The sequence below is a fragment of the Lissotriton helveticus genome, chromosome 7 (assembly GCF_964261635.1).
Source record: "Lissotriton helveticus chromosome 7, aLisHel1.1, whole genome shotgun sequence".
NCBI lineage: Eukaryota > Metazoa > Chordata > Amphibia > Caudata > Salamandridae > Lissotriton > Lissotriton helveticus.
This window is the reverse complement of record NC_136068.1, coordinates 1,577,116,620-1,577,140,018: the sequence shown is the minus strand read 5'-3', so window position 1 is coordinate 1,577,140,018 and position 23,399 is coordinate 1,577,116,620. Positions and strand designations below refer to the sequence as shown.

General features: G+C 48.9%; 1 protein-coding gene across 10 annotated transcripts in view; it reads right to left on the bottom strand.

Moving 5' to 3' along the window:
• GFY (golgi associated olfactory signaling regulator) overlaps positions 1–23,399 on the bottom strand; it is a 242,513-nt gene that overhangs the window by 138,846 nt on the left and 80,268 nt on the right. For 2 of the 10 annotated variants that reach the window (XM_078650967.1, XM_078650968.1), the window contains one exon: positions 15,756–15,900. The exons of 6 other annotated variants lie outside the window; for them this stretch is intronic. In XM_078650967.1, coding sequence (XP_078507093.1) covers positions 15,756–15,900 — 145 coding nt within the window. The remainder of the gene's footprint in view (positions 1–15,755; positions 15,901–23,399) is intronic. 2 more of the 10 variants (XM_078650969.1, XM_078650970.1) reach the window with 1 other exon arrangement.

The following is a 23,399-nucleotide window of genomic DNA, read 5'->3' as shown; positions in this document are numbered from 1 at the left end:
TCAAGGCGCTGGGGGGAGGGGGTCCGCTACTGCTCGAACAGCCAGGTCTTGAGCTGCTTCCTGAAGGCGAGGTGGTCTTGGGTCCGGCGGAGGTGGGACGGAAGGGAGTTCCAAGTCTTGGCGGCCAGGTAGGAGAAGGACCTTCCTCCTGTGGTGGCTCTTCGGATGCGGGGGACGGCGGCGAGGGCGTGGCTGGTCGATCGAAGCTGGCGTTTGGGAGCGTGGAAGTTGAGGCGGCTGTTGAGGTATCCTGGGCCTTGGTTGTGTAGGGCTTTGTGTGCGTGGGTGAGGAGCCGGAAGGTGATTCTCTTGTTGACCGGGAGCCAGTGCAGGTCTCTCAGGTGTCCGGAGATGTGGCTGCGGCGGGGGATGTCCAGGATGAGTCGTGCTGAGGTGTTCTGGATCCGCTGGAGTCTCTTCTGGAGTTTGGCGGTGGTTCCGGCGTAGAGGGAGTTGCCGTAGTCCAGACGGCTGGTGACGAGGGCCTGGGTGACCGTCTTCCTGGTCTCTGTGGGGATTCATCGGAAGATCTTACGCAGCATGCGCAGGATGTTGAAGCACGATGAGGAGACGGCGTTGACTTGTCTGGTCATGGAGAGGGAGGAGTCCAGGATGAAGCCCAGGTTACGTGCGTGGTCTGTGGGTTTGGGTGCGCTGCCCAGGGCGGGGGGCCACCAGGAGTCGTCCCAGGGGGAGGGTGATGATCCCAGGATGAGGACTTCCGTCTTGTCCGAGTTCAGTTTCAGGCGGCTGTCATCCCTTCGTGCAGGTTGGCTCTGGGGGTGGCGGGGTTGTTGGTGAGGGAGAGGATCAGCTGGGTGTCGTCGGCGTAGGAGATGATGTTGAGGTTGTGCTGGCGTGCGATGGTTGCGAGGGGGCTCATGTAGACGTTGTAGACGTTGAAGAGTGTTGGGCTGAGCGAGGAGCCTTGAGGAACGCCGCAGATGACTTCGGTGGCCTCCGATCTGAACGGGGGGAGGCGGACCTCTCTGTGTCCTTCCGGCGAGGAAGGAGATGATCCACTCCAGTGCCTTCTCCTGGATTCCGACGTTGCTGAGGCGCTGTACTAGGGTACGGTGGCATACAGTGTCGAAGGCCGCGGAGAGGTCCAGGAGGATGAGGGCCGCTGTTTCTCCGTTGTCGAGCAGGGCTCGGATGTCATCTGTAGCTGCGATCAGGGCGGTCTCGGTGCTGTGGTTGGCCCGGAAGCCAGACTGCGAGAGGTCGAGGGATCCGTTCGTCTCGAGGAAGGCGGCCAGTTGCTTGTTGACGGTCTTCTCGATGACTTTTGCCGGAAACGGGAGCAGCGAGATGGGGCGGTAGTTCTTGATGTCGGTAGGGTCGGCTGATGGTTTCTTAAGTAGAGCGCTGAGTTCGGCGTGCTTCCTGCTCTCCGGGAAAGTGGCGGTGTCGAAGGAGGTGTTGATGATGTCCCGCAGGTGGGGTGCGATGACAGCGTCGGCCTTGTTGAAGACTTGGTGAGGGCAGGGGTCTGTCGCGAGATCCGGAGTGGATGGAGTTCATCGTGCGGATGGTGTCTTCGGTGTCCAGGCGCGGAGGGTGGTGGTGGGGGGCGGTGGTTCGGTTGTGGCGTGCGACGGTTGGGTGCTGAAGCTGTTGTGTATGTCCGTGATCTTGTTGTGGAAGTAGGAGGCGAGGGAGTTGCAGAGGTCTTGCGAAGGGGTGATGTCGTTGTTTCCGGCGTTGGGGTTGGAGAGCTCTTTCACGATGTTGAAGAGTTCCTTGCTGTTGTGTGCGTTGTTGTCCAGTCGTTCCTTAAATGCGGTTTTCTTGGTGGCGTGGATCAGTTGGTGGTGTTTTCGGGTGGCGAGCTTGAGGGCAGTCATGTTGTCCGGTGTTGGGTCTCTGCGCCAGGTTTTCTCGAGTGCTCTGCAGTTCTTCTTGGAGCTCTTGAGTTCGTCGTTAAACCATGGGGCTTTCTTGCTGCGGGGTCTGCTCGGTGGGGTCTTCAGAGGGGCGAGGTCGTCTGCGCAGTCGCTGATCCATTTCGTGAGGTTGGTGGCCGCTTGGCTGGGGTTCGTTGTGCTGGTGGGAGGGTTCTTGCTCAGGGAGGTAGCGAGCTGGTCTGCAGTGATCTTGTTCCAGCTTCTGCGTGGAACCTGTTGCTGGTGATGGTGGAACGTGGTCCTTCTGAAGCTGAAGTGGACGCAGCTGTGGTCCGTCCATTGGAGTCCCGTGGCGTGGCTGAAGGCGATGTCCTTGCTGGAAGAGAAGACCGGGTCGAGTGTGTGTCCGGCGTAGTGGGTGGGGGTGGTCACCAGTTGCTTGAGTCCGAGGTTGGCGAGGTTGTCCAGCAGGGTGGTGGTGTTGCGGTCGTTGTTGTTCTCCAGGTGGAAGTTGAGGTCCCCGAGGAGGATGTAGGCGGTGGAGGGGAGGCCGTGTGGGCTGATGAAGTCAGCGATGTCTTCGCTGAATTGTGTGCGTGGCAATATCACGCTTTGCTAACGTGAAGCCCAGCTGCATGAGATGTCGCTTGTATATGTTACCCCCTATTCCCACCATCACGTGCAGCAGGGCTAATCGCTGTGTACGGGGGAGCTCCCACCCCAGAACCTCCGAGAGACAGCAAAATACTCCTCTCCAAAAACGATCAAGGGAAAGGCACTGCCAGACAGTGTGAATGAACGTGCCCTCCTCCCGTCCAAACTGAATACACTCCGGGGAGGCAATCAACCCCGCCCACCACAGTCGATATCAGGTAAAGTAGACCCTGTGCAGGTACTTAAATTGGATAAGACGAAGACGTATCGCTATGGCTTCTCCTCGCGGCGCTGCCAGGGCCTCCCTCCAATCCTCCTCCTACAACTCGCCCACATCTTCTTCCCAGTCCCCCCGAAGCTTCTGAAGCATGGTGGAGCTATGTGTAACGAGTGATTGGTATATCCGCAAGATTTTCTCCGTCTCCAGGTCGCCCATAAACACCTTTGCTTTCAACGGGCTGAAGTCCGGCAGAGACTCCAGCCCTTCCAGGCTAGGGAATAGTGCATAACAAAGTTGCAAATATCGTTAGAATTGTGTCTGTGGCATGAAAAATTTCCTCCGCAGATCTTGGAAAGGCTTGAGTGCTGTGCCCCTCATAACATCTACCAGAGTCGAAACCCCGATATCATCCCATCCCCGGAAGCCCTGCAGGGCAGCCAATTGGGGCAAACGTCCATAGTGCCATAGAGGAGTCTATCGAGTCAGAGTGTTCCACCACCCCATGCGTCGTAGCGCCTGCCTCCAAACCAGAAATATCACACCGTGTGACAGATGCAATGCCCTTCGCAGTGGCGCCGAATAAAGAATTGTGTGGAGCGTATGCGACCCCATCAGCCGCCGCTCCAGCGCATATGCTGGATCTCCCCTGTCACCATAGCACCACTCATTAAGAACCAGTAGGTGCGAGGCTTGGTAGTACGAGAGTAAGTCTTGGGTCGCCAGTCCTCCACAGTAAGAGAATAAAAGCACGTCCGCAGGGCGACGCGCACCTTACCCCCCCTTCCATAGAAACTGCCCAAGCACAGGGTTAACCAACCAGAACCATCTGGGCTGGATCGGGTACGGGTGGTTCTGAAGCTGATAGAACAGCCGAGGAAGCGCCACCATCTTGAATATTGCCGATCTGCCATGTAATGTCAAGGGCATGAGCGACCATGACTTGATATCAGTCCAAATATGCTCCCATACGGAGACCAGGTTCCTCTCGCAGGCAGTGGCCGGTACCTCCGACATAAACCCCCCAAATATTTCAGGCCTCCCGCCGCCAACTGGACCGAGGATGCTCATGTGCCAAACCTCGTCCGATCCCCAAGGGCCCAGAGCGTGGACTTGCAGGGGTTCATATATAGACCCGAGAACTCCCCAAATATCTGTATGATCCGCAGGAGCTGCGGCTCTGTCCTATCCACCGCTGTGAGGAAATAGAGGACATCGTCCGCGTAATGTGCTATCCTGTCGGACAGTGCCCATTCAAATCCCCGGACCTGTGCATCAATACGCACCCACGCCGCCAACTGCTCCATCGCTAGGGCACCCCTGTCGCGTGCCACAACTTATAGTGAAGGGTGAAGACACCGCCCCCACCACTTGCACCGACGCCCTCAGGTCCGTGTAAAGAAGTCGCAGATAGGAGAGGAAGCGTGGGCCCAAATTAAGTCTGTGCAACAATGCAAATAAATATACCCAACTCAGGGAATCGAACGCCCTGTCCGTATCTGCTAAGAGCAACACCGCCGATTCCCCGGCCTGCCAGATAGCCTCCACCGCCACTTGGGCTCGCCGTATGTTGTGCCTGATAGCCCTTTGGGGCATGAACCCAGCCTGGTCAGGGTGGACAAGCGCCGAGATGTGGGGCAAGAGGCGGTTGGCCAGTGCTTTGGCCAGGAGTTTGGCCACCACATTCAAGAGAGAGATGGGGCGGCATTATGCATGTTGTTCCGGGGGCCGCCCAGGCTTGTGAAACACCACCACTTACGCATGTCTCCAGTCCAGGGGGAGCAAACCCTTTTCCCTGACCTCCTCCACCACCGCCCTATAGTATGGGGCCAATTGTAGTTTATAGTGTCGGAAAAATTTCCTCAGGAATCCGTTGGGTCCCAGTGCTTTACCAGTGTTATGTTCACTAAGGGCCTTACCCAGCTCCTTGACCGTCAGAGGCGCTTCCAGCTGATTGCACACTTCATCCGAAACCGTTTTGGGCGGTAGATCACCTATAAATGTATCTACAGTGGACGCAGATAAACATTCGTGGGGGGCATAAAGATCCGCAAAGTATGTAGCAAAGCTCTACCCTATTGCAGTTGGATCCGTAATCTGTGTACCCTTTAGGTCCAAGATGCCTAGGAGGGCCTGGGAGTGGAGGGTGCTCCGTCAAAGTCTGTGAAGCATCCTACCCAACTTGTCCCCCCATTGGCATATCCTGCTACGCGTCGCCAGCCAGCTCCGGCTATCTTCATCCATTAGGAGAGCAGCGCAGGATTGCTGAGCTAAAAGCAATTGGCATACATACTGACCCCCCCCCTGCCTCCTGACTGTGGCGCTCCAGTGCCTCTATGTCTGCCTCCGCCTGAATCAGTTCCTCCTTGCACTTCCTGCGGGCTGCCGCACACCATGTCCACCCCCGCAAAGTGGACTTGCATCGCTCATGAGTGTTCCGTAGTCGTCTTGCTGTAGGTGCCACACTGAGAGGCGCCACCGAAACCGTTGTCGACTCCTACCCAGATGAAGCTCTGGGGACACCGGGGAGTGGTCCGAAAGACCGAGGGGCAGGATCTCCGCTGATGCCACCCTATGAACCGCTGCCCGGGGAACAAAGAGATAATCCAGCCTAGAGAAGAACTCATGAACAGCCGAGAGGTAAGTGTATTCCCGGCTATCGCCATGCATACGCCGCCACACGTCAATCCAGTGAAGGTCTGTCACCAGCAAGCATAGTTTCGTGGGGTGTCCACTCCCAGGGCCCCCCCAGTCCTGTTTCTATCCCTGACCAAGTCCATAACGTCGTTCTTGTCCCCGCCTACCAAGGACAACCCCTCGGGTATGTCGGCCCATAGGGTAAGTAACCGCTCAATGAGTGTCCACTGTAAGGGAGGAGGGGCATAGACGCAGCCCAATACCAAGGGATCCTCCCCAATCTTGCCCCGGATAAACACGTATCGTCTCTGTGCGTCGGTCCACTGTTGTGCATGAGTATAGGGGGCCCTGCGGTGCACCAGAATCGCTATCCCCCTGGAGCCCCTCGTAAATCCAGCATGGAATACCTGCTGAAACCCATAGCCCTGCAAACAAAGGGCTTTCGTGCCCATGAGGTGGGTCTCCTGTAGCATTAGGACATCCGCCCTGGCCCTCTTTGCCTGGTGCAGTATAGCCCCATCTTTGATTTTGTCCAAAGCCCCGCGTACATTCCAGCTTATGATGCGGAGAGCACCTGGGCTCACCTTACCACGATTGGGCACGCTAGCCTTAAGGGGGTAGATCGTCTAGTGCAGCAGACCATATGTCGTGGCATTATGTGATGGTAGTACCTCGGTCTCCTAGCGGAAGTGTGGCTCGCAACCTTACAAACCCCCCCCTCAACAAACCCCCCACCCCATACCTCGAAAACGCTGTAGTATCTGTGGCGGTAGGGCTAGTTCCAGATCCCCAACAGGGGGACGAGGACCGCTGCCACCAATGGATCCCCAACTTACAGCCCATGTCTACCGGGCTTGCCCCCAACCAGCGCTCATCTGGCAGAGACCCAGCCCATGTTGCCTTCCTCCTAAGCATAACCAGCACAGCAATTACGAGATCATTAGCTCCGCAACCCCCCAGAGAGGAGGCCCCGCAGGATAGAGAGAGCCGCCGGGACCGTGATCGTCTGTTGCTCCTGTTGTTGGCCCCGAGGACCCGTTCGGGCCGTCCCGCTCCCTGCGGAGTCCGACTCCAGCCCAGGCGGTGTGTGTGCCCTCACCCTCACAGTTTTGTCTGTCAACTTGAAGACCTCCTCCGGAGTGTCAAAGAAATGCGTGCGTGAGCAGTACACCACTCGCAGATGGGCCACAAACAGGAAGGCCTACGGGAGGTTAAGGTCTCTCAGGCGGGCCTTCGCGGCCATGAACGACTGCCGCTGCTGTTGTACTTGACTTGTGTAGTCCGGGAAGATTAGTATGCGCGCATTTTGGTATAGCAATGTTTCTTTGGCTCTGGCCCGTTTCAGGATGGCATTGCGGTCCAGATAATTTAGGAGCTTCGCCCCAGGTGGAGACTTCTGCAAGAGTGCTCTATGAGCCCGCTCCACAACAAAGCACCGGGACAGGGCCTCAGGAGGAAGCCAGCTTTCCAGCCAATACGTGAGAAAGCGTTCCATGTAGCCCTCTTCACAGCCCTACGGAAAGCCGACAAAGCGAAGGTTACTGCGCCGTGCCATCCCTTTTGCATCCTCGACCCGAAACACCAGGTTCTTCTGCACTGTCTCCATGGTGGCCATCTCTGCTTCAGGAATGCGACGTCGTCTTCTACTCCCGAAACACGGGTCTCAGCTTCGGTGATGCGGAACACTGCATTGCGCAGGTCCTGCTGCAGAAGCATAACATCGGACCCCACGTCTCCAATCTTGGCATCTACCATATCTCTAGACTGAGTGATGGCCGCCATGAGCGCTGCGTTGTCAGGCACGGCTTCCGACTGGCCCCCCTGCCGCCCTTGCCGCCACTCTCGGGCCCGTGAATTTATCTATGGGCCCATGTTTAGTCGATCCACTACCACCCTTATCCCTTGTCATTATTGCCCTCCGAGGTCCTCCCACAGGTTTAGGACGAGCCGGGCCAGATGCAGAGTCAGTGATCCCTGCGGGTCAGTCTACAAGCGGTCCGATCAGCCGCCCGTCCGATCACACCTCAAAGCCACAGGCGGGGTATCTCCACCGCAGGACCGATCAGCCTCCACTATGTGCGTCTTTGGGGAGGTGTCCCTGGGTGTCTACCCTTCTCCTTCGCAGGGTAGGGCAAGAAGAGCTGTCTCCAAGTCTATTGGACCGTCCACCTCGCGGCCCGGCAGCGCAGCCGATTCCCCTACCACAGCTCTGGGAATGGGGGAGTGTGCGCCCCAGCAAGTCGTCCAAGCACCCCCAATGCATGCCTCAACAGCTATGGGATGCGAATGCAGAGCGCAGCACCGGCCTACCAATGCGCACCGTCACCTCTGTGGCCCGGCCAATCGCCGCGGCCGACTTCTGAACGTGTCTCTGGCCCCACCGAGCCGCGGAGCAGCAGTTCGTCGCCCAGCCTCCAATGCCACCAGTGGAGTTCGAGCTGTCCCTTGTAATGACGTAGAGTCAGCATTCTAGTGTTCCAGCATGTTATCACACACTGAACACCCACCCACCACAGGCGTCATCAGTCAGATGACCCTGCAAATAAAAGGGGCTGAGCGCACGTGCTCATGGGCAGTTTAACAACCCCACTACTGTGTCCTGTGTCCATCAATTTATCCAGCATGCGGGCCTAGCGCCCCCGCATCATTACATCCCTCACTTCTACTTGTTGGCAAGTGTACGGGTGGCCGCTGACAATAATGCCCTCCGGGAGGGGGGGAGAGTGGGGAAAAGGGGTGAGTGATCGATCAAATGGCGGCGCCAGTAGCCCTGTCCCCTGCCTCAGCTCCGTGCAGGGGAGGATGCCGCCATGCAGTGCAGCCCGAGTGTCTGCCGGCCTCTCCTGCCACGTGACACCCAAAGCCAGGTATAATCTGGGCCAGAGTCCGGACGGCCACCAGTAAAGATGGAAGGTAAAATCCAGAAGATGGTCGTTCACGTAGCTTCACGTATCTTCGCCCCGCGGCCCGACAGTGTCGCCGATCCCCGGCCTCAGCTCCTCGCAGGGGAGGAAGCCGCTTCACCAAGCGTCTACTGATCTCCCCCGACGCGGAGACACTCACAGCCAGGCAGCCTGCGGCTCAAGTCCTGATCGCGGCTCCTGCCGCCCCCGTCTCCGGTCACCCACGCAGTACGGGCTGACTTCCGCGCTCCTTTAGGCGATCTCTCACAAGCTGCTCAGCCGAGCCAGGGGAACCGTCCACCAGTCATGGTCTCTGCCACCCGATGTCCCAAAATTGCTTCGGGTCCGCCACTACCAGTGGGCAGGTCCAGGATGTGAATGCCCCTCGGAGTGCCGTTTACTACAATCCCTGGCTCCTCCGTCGGCCCTACGCCCCTCTCCACTCAGGCACGATCGCACCAGCTCCAGTCACACCCGGCACTACAAAATCACACCGGGTGGCTCCGTAGGTGTGTCGGAGCTACAGCGTCTCCTCACGGATCCCCCAGGGGTCAGAAAATTCAGGATAAGTGCAGGATTTTATGCGGGCTGGATGGAGTTCGGCTAGCACACGTCCGCCATGCTGGCTTGCATAGCCAAGCCTCTTCAAACTTGTTTTTATTGGTAACATTTCATCATATTTACACCATAAACATTTGTCATATAAATGTTACATTATGTCAATCATTCTTTCGTGTAGAATTCATGCTGTTTCTAAGTAACTTTTCATAATAGTGGAACCTACCCAAACCCACTAAAACTGATGGTAGCTATTCTTAACACTTAAATTAAAAAAAACTGCGTTTCATTCAGGTACTACTTACAATATATACTGGGAGCCTGTGGTCATGGCCAACTTCTGCTTGGAACCTTCTTTTCTCCAAGAAAGGCCCCTAGTCACCCTATGCAGCACTTTAAACATTTACTCTTTCACTAAAATAGGACATCTTAACTTCCTCCTTACTGGCCCCCATATCTGTCGTCCATTCCTCACCCATTGTTGTCTCCTCTGTTGATAAATCCCCTTTATCCTTCTTCCTTGCCCTTACTCAGTCTTGTTCAAGCTTCTTTTTTCTAGGAACTTTTCCCATGATTCCTACCATGCCCTTTGCAACCACTCAAATTCCCCTGACAGTCCATTTCTATCCTTCTTCTCAGATGGCTGTCTCTCGCTCTCCTCACACTCTTCAGTCTCCCTGTCCCTCCCATCTCTCGCTCTCCTCTCACTCGTCTGTCTCCCTGTCCCCTCTTCACCCCAGAAATCCCTCCCCAACTGCCCTAAAAGATCCTTGAGGTCACAATCAGCTCAATTGCTGACAGCTCCCTTTACCAGATGAAAGAAATGGGGCAGCTCGATCTGCTCTGTTTTGGCAGCCAAACCCAGCAATGAGCTCCCATAGCCCCTCAGATGTATTTCTGACAAAACGCTCTTCTGCAAACAATTGAAAACCTACATGTTTAAAGACTATGGTGTTACATTCCTCCGCCGGCTCTATGCCTAGCGCTGGAACACTCTAGCAGTAGCTGTGCGCTACACAAATCCCATCATTCATTCATTCATAGCTTCTGTTCTAACCACAATTATAAGAGGTGACACATAGACCAGTGAACTGTTGCCTGTGTAGTGAAAGACTCTGTTTTATTTTTGACAAGAGGGTTGAAACGCCAACATATGAAGTATGGTCGATTAAAGTGTTGAGCAACAGCTGTGCCTCTGCTTTTATGAACGTCAGTGTGTACCCCATTGTGTTCAATACCAAGCACTGCAGTATCTCATAAAACAGATTTAGAAAATGTTGTCATAGTTTTTGGCGTAAATATTTCTACTGATATATAAATTGCCGGAGGCAATAAATAACATGCCTTAATTCTTTAGGAGAGATTACGCTAACTGCAGTGCTTGCTTTCATTTACTGATATGCATTGACAGTATCAAACATGTTGGTGAAAACCTCCCAAAAATATCTCCATGTATCTATTTTTCTTTGCATAGTATATGTAGGTTCCTTTGTACAGGGCCATCACAAATGGGAAGGCAGCAGCAGATATTTGGCCTGGGTCTTGAGTTCTCTATGCAACAGGTATTTAAAGAATAAGATGTAGGTTTAATTTGGTTAGTTGTGATGGAGCTAATGTAGCATCTCTGCAGGGTTGTGCCTTATAGAGTTTTTCCCTTTCCTCAGCACACATGTTTTCTTAATTATGAGCTAGAAGAAGGTGCCAAGTAGGCTTGAAAGTGTTAACATGTAAATATGTATTAACAAATTTAGTCCCCGAAGTTTCAAATACTAACTCTGTGGCTGTCCACAAGTCACAAATGCGAAACATAAAGGTCTGTCATTGGTTAAAAGCGTTTTCTGCCTTTTTTCCTGCTCATCCTCTCTCTATCATAAGGCCCCCTCAGCCATGCTGACCAACTTCTGCAGGTGTATGATGAGCGTCTCTGACTGGATGAAAGACAACTGCCTACAGCTCTACAAAGACAAAACAGAAGTACTGATCTTCAGGAATAACACCTCCCCGTGGAACGACTCCTGGTGGCTTCCCAAGCTAAGACCCCCACCCAGACCAACCAGGCCCACAACCTCTGCATCAACTTGGACAGTAAGCAAACCATGAAAAGACAAATCAATGCAGTCTCGCCGGCTTCCTCAACCTTCGCATGCTCTGTAAGATCTTTAAGTGGCTCCCCACCAGACAAACCGTCACCCAAGCCGTTGTCATCAGCCAACTAGACTATGGCAACACACTTTGTAGGAATCACATTCTCAAGAGACTGACGAACATACATACTTCAGTAGCTCAACTCATCCTAGACCTCTCAAGGCACACCCACATCACCCCATACCTCAAGAAGGAAGCTCTACTGGTCCTCCATTAAGAAGAGATGTCAGTTTAAGTTGTTGATCCACACCTTCAAGGCCCTACACAACTAAGGTCTAGCCTACATCAACCACCGACTGAACTTTCACCATCCTCCAGACACCTGGGCTTCACCTTCCTCTTCTTTGCTCAAACACCCGCAGCATCAACAGTGGAGGACACTCCTTGTCCTACTTCGCCGCGAAGTCCTGGAACGACCTCCCACTTCACCTCCAGACCTCACCCTCGCTCCCGGAATTCATGAAAGAACTCAATACCTGTCTGTTCAACTGAACCCTCACAATCAGCAGTGCTCTCGGTGCCTGAAAACCCCCAAGGGTGAATAGCTGCACTTTACAAATCATGATTGATTGACCATTTTAGATCTCCTGACAAAAAAGCGAGGTTACTGATTGGACTGCACCAAATGGCTGGCTGCAAAGTAAAATTACTCTAATAGCCACGATATAAGGCACAGAACTTGATTCCCATGTCCCAAAGTAAAAACAAAAGGCCATTTAATGGGACAGAATGAGCATACCCTGACCCCATGCTTTGGAGGGGAACCCTCAATGAGCTACAACAAATAATAAAAAAATAAAAATAAAATGGGTCCATGTACAATAGTCCACTTGCTATTTTCCGTGGCCATGGATTGGATGCACATAAAATTACACCAGCAGATTGCAGGTGTGACGACTAGGTCACAGACCCCATACACCCAAAATGCAGTCTGCAACTGTGACAACTAGACTGTGGACTACCAGTAAATTATGGGCATGTCAATTCTGCAGCCTCAGAAAATAGTCCGTAGATTAGCAACACTGTTGTGGGCCACATAAGATGTAAATACTTACCTTTATATTCACAGAAATGGCCTCCTAAGTGTGCCCTACGATCACACTCAAATTCTTTAGGGGTTGATCATACTCAACCCAACTCAACTTGTTTTAAGTTAGTGTTACCTCTCACGAGACCACAGACCCAGTACACCTAGCAACGAGAACTATAATTACTTACATTTACATTTTTAAAACAATTTGGAGATTCTGCTGTTGTTAACCCTGGTAATCTTCCAACAGGACAAAAAGTGTACTTCCACCTTTCTGAAGCAAGATGCCTGAACACTTTTCAACCCAAAAAGGTTGCAGATAAGACCCAGCCAAGGGTAGCAAGACTGATCACATCAGCTGTTGATACTGATGAAGAGGTGGCCTGCACCAGAGAGGCTGTAAATCCAAGGAGAAGTCATCCACATACTCCATCGTATTTGAGTTCTTTACTCATCCCCTGGTCAAAAGAAACTCACTAGCTGGACACTAAACTGTCAGAAGGTTGTCCTCATTTGGGAGAACAACTATTTGAAGACACCAAAGATTTAGGCGAGATTTTGCTGGAATCCTGACTGCCTGTCTTTACCCGATTATCCAAAGGCTGGTAGATCCCTACCAATCCGGCTTTATCCCCACAAGACAAAGCGGGGACAATACTAAAAGGCTGCTGCATCTACTTGATATCATTCGGCGATCCTGGAAAGAGACGCTTTTTCTCTCCATCGATGTGGGGAATGCGTTTGACTGCATCCATTGGCCCCACATAATTGGAACTCTCCGCCACTTTGGTTTCGGGGACACATTCATCAAATGTATCTGCTGTATCATAAGCATCCCAGAGCCTCCGTCCGGGTCAATGGAATGTCATCCACTATGTTCTTGAAAGCGCGTAGTACTCGTAAGGGGTGCCCTCTCTCCCCGCTCCTTTTTGTGCTCTACATGGAGCTGATGGCTCAGCAAATTAGAGACAGCGTGCAGATCTCCAGCATCCATTTTGGCTCTGACACTCATACCATAAGCTTGTATGCTGATGATGTCATTCTCTCTCTAGTGGACCCTATGGCGTCCTTGCCATCTCTACTAGACACGCTGCTGCTATTTAAAGAGGTATTGCGGTTCAAAGTCACCTTACAAAATCTCAGGTCCTAAACCGCTCTTGCCCTCTTGGACCAGATGACTAAGGGCCAGATGTAGGAAGCCTAATACCGGTCGGTAACAGCCGAAATTACAGAATTTCGGCCGTTACCAACTGGTATTAGGCTTTTCAGATGTAGGGGCCTGATTTAAGGATTCAGTAATTTACCGAATCGGTAATTTAAGGAATCAGTAAATTACCGAATTCTTAAATACCGATTCGGTAAATTACCGAATCCTTAATGTAGAAAGCACTCAAGTGAGTGCTTTTCACATTTAAGGATTCGTTATTTACCACCAACTACAAGTTGGTGGTAAATAACGAAAACCGTTAAAAAAGCAATTTTGTGCTTTTTTAACAGTGGCATGTGGCAGACATACATGTGACACCCTGCCACCCTTGTAAATGGTCCCCCTATTACCGATCCGGTAAATACCGAATCGGTATTTACCAATTCGGTATTTACCGAGGACCATAGGAATGAATGGGAATTACCGATTCGGTAAATACCGAATCGGTAAATACCGATTCGGTATTTACCGAATCGGTAATACCGAATATTACTGATTCGGTAAAATGTACTGAATCTTTACCTACATCCCATTTACCGATTCTAAAATACCGAATCGGTAACATTTGGTATTTTAGAATCGGTAAATGGGAATTACGTACATCTGGCCCTTAGTCGCTGCTCTCGTGGAGCTGTCTGCAGTTGTCCTGGTCGGGCTGCATAGCCATAGTTAAAATGACTGTACTACTGCGTATTATCTACATCTTCCAGACCTTGCCGCTGACTCCTTCACCCGTGGTGTTTCTCTCCTTGAAAGTTGCTAACAATAAATTCATCTAGGGTGGGATAGGACAGAGACTCCATTATAAACAACTCTCACTGCCCAATGTTGAGGGAGGCTTAGGGTTCCCCCTGATCACTCGATATTATCAAGACATGCAACTTCGCTATCTCGTAGAGTGCAATAGACCTCTCTCAGAAAAGCACTGGCCCTTTATGGATCAGAAGGTCGCAGGCGTGAATATTTGACGGGAGGCGTGGCTGCCTTGTAAACATAGAGCCTGGGGGTTGTACTCCTCATCAGTGAGGACTACGACTATGAAGGTCTGTGACTGCATTGCCCTCAGGTGGGGCCTGATGACGTGCCTCACCCCGATGTTGCTGACTGTGGAAAACCCTGACTTCCCGCCTGGTAGCGGCTCGGAAGTATTCAGCCTCTGGCGTGACCATGGGTGCAAACGATTGGGCTCCCTTTTTGACTCCTCTGGGATTATCCCCTTCAACAGGACTACTCTCTCTTTGCCTCAGATGTGTTTCTTTAATTGAAAATGCAGCACTGGGTGCTCTCTCCAGGGCATCCCGCCCACTTAATGTCTTCAAGAAGTGGCTGGTCTGTAAGGAGGGCGATAAGCACCTTATCTCTTGAGTCTATGCTCTGCTTTCTGACAGCGACTCTGCGTGTAAAACCAAAGGCATGTTGCACTGGGAGGAGGAACTGGTGCGCTCTTTCTCCTCAAAAGAATGGAATGATATCTATTCTAGAATACACCACACACCACATAGCATGGCGGGTACAGAGGAGGCCTACAAAATAGTCTACTACTGGTATCTCACACCAACATGTATACACAGATGGAACAAGGGGCACTCAGTGAAATGTTGAGGCTGCGGGCAGAGGGGTTCTCTTTTGCATCTCTTGTGGCATTGCCCCAAACTGTCCAGATTCTGGGAGCAGGTCCTGGATGACAACGACTTAGCATTTGACACCACACCACGTTCCAGCGCTTTCCCGCTTACACTTTGCTGGGGCTACTGAACCTCTGACCTTCCCGTGGCACTCGCTACGGGGTCGCCAGATGGCTTTAGCATTAAATGCTACACACCAAGCGATCCTCCCGCGTTTGGGCTCTGTATAAGCGTCCCAAACCACACAATATTCTTTGGTATTCCTTGGCCATGGAGAGACGTGAAAAGAAGTCACGACTGCCAGGTAAGTGTTAACTTCTTCATTTTATTCCAGCAAGACACAGAGCAACGACGAATAACCTCCTTCTGTGTTCTCCCTACCCGTTGCAATACCAACCCTTCCAGAACCTCGACATGTGGACGTTCCAGTGTGAACATCATGAATAGAACCTAGCACATCTTTCTCGTATACAAATGGAAAACTAAAAAAAAATACATCTTTCTCCTATACAAATGAAAAACTAAAAAAATACTAGAAGCAATGAATACAAGAATTAATTACCAATGACTTTTCATGAACATAAATAAATGAGATAGTAACATAACATGTCGTAACTTATTAATACATTACATAGTCTTGAAATTTGCTAGGTAATTTAGTTGACCTGGAAGAGTGCTTACGCATGTGAATATTGTGACCTGTGGTAGTATGGTTAGTACAAGTTGTAGATTGATTGGAATCATGACGATCATAAGTGGCTTGATTGGTACAAGATGAGAATTGTGGTGATTATAAACAGAAATCTTACTTTTATTCCACCACCTTCCATCTTTCAATTTCACAGCACTTTGATTGGTTCTCACTACAAGCTGAGGATGAGAAAACTTTGACGAACCCTTAAGCAAAATTCTAGAACACTTAAATATCCTACTTTCACATTGAGTTGTCTTGTGCAAGGCTGAACATACTTCTTTTGAGCTTCTGCTCTCCATTTATTATTTTCTTCTAATTTGGTTGTTGGTACACTGAATGCACCCATCCATCCTCTTATCATTTTTGTAGAAGGAACCTGACCTCTGAGTAAAGCGAAAAGAGAAACAACTGTGTCAGAGTTAGGAGTAGTGCGCACAGCTCATAATACATTTTTAAGTTCCTTTTTACAATTAAGATTACTAGCTTTGCATAGTTGTATGTTCTCTTTGATCACTCTATTAAACCTCTCCACAAGGCCATTACTCCTAGGGTGATAGATGTTTTAGTATGCTTTATGTCTATGAATTTTAAAAATCCCTCAAATTCTGATGAAGTGAATTGGCAACCATTATCAGATATAATTTCATCGGGAATGCCATCTCTTGCAAAAAGAAATTCTAAAAATTCTATGATACTTGAAGTTGTGGGATCCTTTACAAGTTTTAGCTCTGGCCAACAACTGTATTAAGCCATAATAACAATTCCATATTCTGAAACACCATGATTTGATAACTTCAAAGGACCAACGATATCAATAGGCAGTTTAGACAATGGTTTCGGAGGAACCTCCACAGCTTGAATAGGGCTGGGAACAGTCACCTGAGTTTTGTCACTAATGGCACACTGCAAACAATCTCTCACAAAATGTTCGACATGCTTATCAAGACTAGGCAACCAGAACTGTTCCTTAACCCTCCGCTTCATGGCACGTATGCCTATATGCCCCTCATGAGCTAGAGTTGGAACTACAAGGTTAGTTGAACGAAATAAAAAGTCATCAATTATTGATAACTCATCAAAAACATGTTTAAATTTACCAATGGAATCATCAAAAGAAGATTGACTGCTCCATCCTGTGTGAATCATCTCCATCACGTTTTTGATGCTCTCATCACAGGAATACGCATCTCTCCACTCACCTTCCAAAATGACACCACAAGACTCAGAAATGGCAAAACAAAATACATCTCCTTCATCAACATCTTCAATGACATTAGAATCATTATCACTTGGCAATCTAGATAGACAATCTGCCACAATGTTCTTTTTTCCTGGAACATACTCACCATCAAAATTATGTTATGTTCTAATAATCTATACTGCCATTTAGCAATGCGGGGTGTTGCCTTTTCTCCACCTTTAGTTGTGAAAAGTTGTACTAGAAGTTTGTGATCAACTCTCACAGTGAATTTGGAGCCCCATAAGTAGTGTTTGAAGTGAACAATGCCCCACCAACACGCTAAGGCTTAGCGATCTATTACAGAGTATGTTGCCTCTGCCCCTTTTAGACTTCTTGAAGCAAAGGCTACTACATCATCTCTTCTATTCCTACGTTGCATAAGTACTCTGCCAAGGCACTTCTGACAGACATCTGTAGTAATTATACTATTATCATTGATGTCAAAAAGTTTAAGGGGAATGGCATGTGCAATCTCATACTTAGTTGTTTTAAATTCTTTTTTGCATTCCTTACACCATTTAAAAATAAACATTTTCTTCAGGAGATTTCTCATGTGGAAAGTTTTTGATGAACAGTTAGGAATGAATCTGGCATAGAATTCGATTAGCCCCATGAAGGATCTCAATTGATCTTTGTCACTTGGAGTATAGAAGTCTCCTATAGCCTTAATTAAACTAGCTTTTGGCTCAACCCCTTTTTCAGACAATTTGTACCCCAAGTAATCTACAGAGGATACATTCATTTTACATTTTTCCACACTTAGTGTAACACCCCTTTCTTTCAAAATATTAAAGACTTTACATAAAGTCTCATCATGCTGACTTTGATCTGAACAATAGACTAAAACATCATCTTGAAACGCCATCACCCCAGGGATGTCCTTAAACATAATTTCAACAATCCTCTGAAAAACTTCTGAAGCAGATGCAAGTCCAAATGGCATGCGTTTAAATTGAAATAATCCTTCTGGGGTGATGAAAGCCGTATAGTGTCGTGAATCAGGATGTAAGTCAACCTGATGATAGGCCGATGTCATGTCAATCAGACTGAACCTCTTACCATTCTTAAGGGTGCTGGTCATCTCGGTTATGTTTGATAATGGATGCTGATCTATCCAGATATTGCAATTTAGCTTGTGAAGATCAACACACATACGAAGAGAACCATTGGCTTTGCGCGCCAGAACCATAATTAATAGGTTTGACAGAGGTATGTCTTAAAATATGACCTTGAGATTTAAACAAATCCTCCCATATTTTATCAGATATAAGAGTGAATGGGGAGCCAGAATCAGCTAGTACTTTGATGTTCCTTCCATTCAAAGTTAACATACACATTGGACTCTGATTCTACTATAGCGATGACATCAGTATTCTGAGAAACAGACAACATGCTAATTTCGTCCTCCTCACTTGAAGATGATACATCTGAAGATTGTTCTATATTCATGAATTTTTTCGTAGATGATGTACATGATTTGCCAAATGACGAAGATTTAGTATTCGATCTACAGGTACTTGCGAAATGAGCTTTCTTTTGGCACTTACTACACGTTTTATTGAGGGCTGGACAAAATTTAGCATTTCCAAGGTGGGAACTACTTCCTCAACGATAACATTCCCAACGTTTGTTGGATCTTTGAATTACTATCAGTGTTGGCATGTCCATCTCTTTTTTTTTTCCTTTGTGTTTATCTTTTAAAGAAAAATTGGATTTGCTTTTAATGGCAGAAACACTTTGTGCTTGACTATCAGAACTAGAAATAAACATTTGTTCCAAATGAGAAGAAGTGCTTTAATTCTTACAGCAATCTCCAACGCTTTTTGTAGGGATAAGTTTGGCTTGTTTAAAAGAGCTTCCTGGACTTTTTTGCTATTAGTTTTTTCCACTAATTGATCCCTTATCATTTCTTCCACAAAAGTTCTACAATCGCAGGATTCTGCCAATATACGTAATGCACCAACATAAGTAGTGGCTGACCGACCGGAAAGCTGTGCTCTTTTTATAAATGTATGCCTTTCTAATGTAATGTTCTTACAGGCTTTGAATCTATTGTCCAGAGATTTGATTGCTGTGGCTTACACATCTTCACCTTCACTATCACCTTCACCTTCACCTAATAGAACTACTACTTTTGTGGTGTGTTTAAGGATGGTGCGACCCTCAGATCCGAGACAGTATCTCAAAATAGCAAATTTCTTTTTATGTTTCAAAGAGTCGCCATCTATAGCATCCAAATATGTCTCAAAGCTTTCTTTCCACTTCTCCTAATCTAACTCAGGAGAAGATGGATTTGGGGAAAATGCTAGAGGAGCTGTTAAGGATTGTTGCATGTTGACAAAGAAAACTTTTGTAAAATAATAGGCAAAGATTTTAATCCAATTGATAATCCAACTGACTGATATTTTACAGTAATCGATGTAATTTATTAGACACACAGAAATTGTATATAGCGTGCGTATAGCGGAAGCAAATGTTAAAATTGTAGATATGACTTTCAAAACAGTTTAACCATGCACATTGTTGTCAATATAAAGATACTAGCGTGCGCGTCGCTGATGTAATTCGTAACAATTATGGGCTTGGAAATAGTTTCAATTACATTAGCGTGCGCATCGATGTGAAAAGCTTGTAACATAAACCAGACGCACTTTAAGTATGCCGAGTTAGCGTGTGCGTCGCTGGCAACAGCTTGCCGTGCTCGTTACTAGGCAACTGCTCGACGCACTGAATATTTAATCCGAAGTTGCTCGTAAAAAATGGAGGCACGTTGAAGCTCTGCGTCTGGACATGTTACGTCAGGCGCTGCACGTAGATGAAGCTGAGATGAGCGAGCACGTCACGAGCTGGGTGCGCGAGACACTCACAAGCCCCGAAGTAAACTGACACGTACCTTGCTCAAAGTCTCACCAGATCCACAAATCTTTGTGATTCTTCAGAGTACCTGTACCGCAATGGTGTACAGACAGATACAAACTGTTCGGATTAGGTGGTTTCTGTTCCCTTGGCTGATCCGCAGACAGAACTTCGGTGAATCTGCTACGCGGACCAGAGCTCCAGGAAACTGCACACATGGAAGTCTTGCTGGAACCTCGTCGCCAATGAAAAGAAGTCACGACTGCCAGGTAAGTGTTAACTTCTTCATTTTATTCCAGCAAGACACAGAGCAACGACGAATAACCTCCTTCTGTGTTCTACCCAACCCTTCCAGAACCTTGACGTGTGGATGTTCCAGTGCGAACATCATGAATAGAATCTAACAAGACGATCCCTCGCTGTAGAGAACAGAGTAGCCGCCTATCTTGATCTCTGGGCCCCCTTCATCCAAATTCTCTTTGCATAATTTAGGGAAGTGACCTGCCCCAAATATCTGCAGATCTTGCGCTTGCTCCCCCCACGAGAGCCAGAGGTGGCATAAGCTCTCCCTACAGTGGGGGACGCCTACCAGGGGCCCCTGTGGGGCGTAACTCAGTAGGGCAAACAGTGAATATTTGATACTGGTGCGGAGGAGAGGGGGAAGGGGCGGGTTTATGTTTCTTGTTTTGTCTATTTGTTTACTGATAACTGGTCTCTGCAACACTGCCTGGCCTCCGGGTTGTAGGCAGAAAACCTGTGTTATGTACATGGTGGACCTCAATAAACAGAACTGTTCCACAAAGATTTAAGCGTATGAATGAGTACATGACTTGCCAGGATTAGAACAGAGCAGAGACTGAAGATAGTGGCACTCTGCTAAGCATGCCCAAGGAGTTGTTGACTGTCAGGAGGAGGAGAGGAGCCTGCACCAGAGGGCTTTCTCTCTACACTGTGTGGAGTGCAAAGTCTACGTCTGGAGTGGTTAGCATAACAAGACCGGAGAGAAGGAAACAGAAGAGCATATTCCAAAGTTCCATGAGTAGAAAGTAGCCACTTGGCACTATAGTTGACAAAATAAGTTTAAAACACAAAAAACACTTTTAAAAAAACCTCAAAAGCTTTACCCCAGTTCTTTAAAAAAAACTGTTGATCTGAGAACCACTGCCAAAAAACTAAATAGTAAGTAGTCTCTTTTAAGTCTGCAGCGAGTTGGAAGCTACTCTCCACTGTACATGGACTAAGGCCTTGCAAAGACAGGATTGGGTTTCAGGCATGGTTGCATGTCAACTCCCTTTTCGCATTGCCAAGGGCAATTTGCCAGTTATGATATGCAACACACAAAGCACATTACCATAGCTCATGTTGCCCGCTATTCACAAATCATTAATTTGCAAATGGCACTAAAAAACTGTATGGCAAGAGTAAAACATGGCGGCCACGGTCTCTGTTGCATACCATAACTGGTGAATTTCAGGTTTTTTTCGTGTTAACGTCAGAACCATAATTCAGTTTCTGCATTTTTTGGGGGGAAGAATACAAATGTGAGTGAGTGTGGTTCTGAATGTACCAAAACATATGTGTACAATTATCTGTGTGTATAGCTATGTGTGTGAATCTATGTGTCTGGGTGTATGTAAATGTGTGCACACATCTGTCTGTGTGCATGTGTAGATATGCAAATCTATTCCTACATTTCTACTGCCCATATGACAATGTGACAGCGCGTATGCGCTTCCAAAATCATTTCCCTCATTGGCTTCCTCCCAGAACTAACTGCTGCAGAGAGTTTAATGAGTGGATTGAAACATGTAATTAAATCCTCCTGATGCTCACAGTCTGTTCATATACTTAAGGGGAGATTAGTGGTGCGCAGTGTTGACTGCACAGTCATTAGCAGACGAGTTCAGTAAAGGGCCTAGTTTAACCCGCCTTAGTTTATTGTCTGCAGATTAAGGCTCATAATATTCTCAACAACTTCTTAATTTGCGCCTGTCTCTGTTCGCTTGGCTATTTATCCAGGAACGCCTTCCCCATAAAGCCATAGCTAACTTCCACTCAAACAGTTCTTACTCAGATATGCAGTGTCCCATCCTCTGTTACCCGTCCAATCATGGCTATCCACTTCTGCCAACGATGCACATTCATACAGCCCTGCCTGTCTATCGGAGTGAACGTGTGCTTTCAAATGTCCATAATGCCTCATTTTCTCTCTCGTTCCTTTCAAACCAAACTCTTTTCTCCTCTACCTTTTAACTTGGAGACTCTCAGCCACTTCAGAGTGGACTTCACACCAAGCGTGTGTAGCGCTGGCTGTTATATGTCAGGATATTGACTCCAAAAATGTAAATGATACATTTATTGGGTCCTCCCTAAAACTCGGCTGTGTGAGTATATAGGTCTATGTTGACTTTAGCCCGGGCGATATTTTATAATTTGTATTCTGTTTTTTTATGGTATTTCTATGAATACACTTTTGGTTTATTGCTAAGAATTGTACTTTTATGCTTGTTTTGCGCTGTGCGAAGCTTTTATGAATGGTTAATGCCTCCAAATAAAGTGTATTGATTGATTGACTCCAAAAATATACTACAGCCAGAATGTCATCTACCACATTCAGTGAAAAAATATTGTTAAAAACCGAGAGGCTTATTTACAAAGCCTTGCGCACCCGGTACGTCACTTTTCCCGACGCACCAGCAGCGCAAGAGGCTTGTAAATCAATCAATCAATCAATCATAGCATTTGTATAGCGCGCTACTCACCTGGAAGGGTCTCAAGGCGCTTTGGGGAGGGGTTCGCTACTGCTTGAACAGCCAGGTCTTGAGTTGTTTCCTGAAGGCTAGATGGTCCTGTGTCAGCCGGAGGTGGGTGGGGAGGGAGTTCCATGTCTTGGCTGCCAGGTAGGAGAAGGATCTTCCTCCGGCGGTGGCTCTTCGGATGCGTGGTACGGCGGCGAGGGCGAGGCTTGTGGAGCGTAGCTGGCGGTTGGGCGTGTAGAAGGTCAGGCGGTCGTTGAGGTACTTGGGGCCCAGGTCGTGGAGAGAGATTTGTGTGCGTGGGTAAGGAGCCTGAACGTGATCCTTTTGCTGACGGGGAGCCAGTGCAGGTCCCTCAGGTGGCCGGAGATGTGGCTGCGTCGGGGGATGTCCAGGATGAGTCGGGCGGAGGCGTTCTGTATGCGCTGGAGTCTTTTCTGTAGTTTGGCTGTGGTTCCCGCGTAGAGGGTGTTCCCGTAGTCCAGTCGGCTGGTGATGAGTGCCTGGGTGACCGTCTTCTTGGTTTCGGTCGGGATCCATCGGAAGATCTTTCGGAGCATACGCAGGGTGTTGAAGCACGATGAGGAGACGGCGTTGACTTGTCTGGTCATCGAGAGGGAAGAGTCCAGGATGAAGCCCAGGTTGCGTGCGTGGTCGGTTGGCTTGGGTGCGGTGCCCAGGGCAGGGGGCCACCAGGAGTCGTCCCAGGCGGAGGGCGATGGTCCCAGGATGAGGACTTCCGTCTTGTCTGAGTTCAGTTTCAGGCGGCTGTTCTTCATCCACTCGGCGACGTCTTTCATCCCTTCGTGCAGGCTCGTTCTGGCGGTGGCGGGGTCTCTGGTGAGGGAGAGGATCAGTTGGGTGTCATCGGCGTAGGAGATGATGTTGAGGTTGTGCTGGTGTGCGATGGTTGCAAGAGGTCTCATGTAGACGTTGAAGAGGGTGGGGCTGAGGGATTATCCTTGCGGTACGCCGCAGATGACTTCGGTGGCCTCGGATCGGAACGGTGGGAGGCGGACTCTCTGTGTTC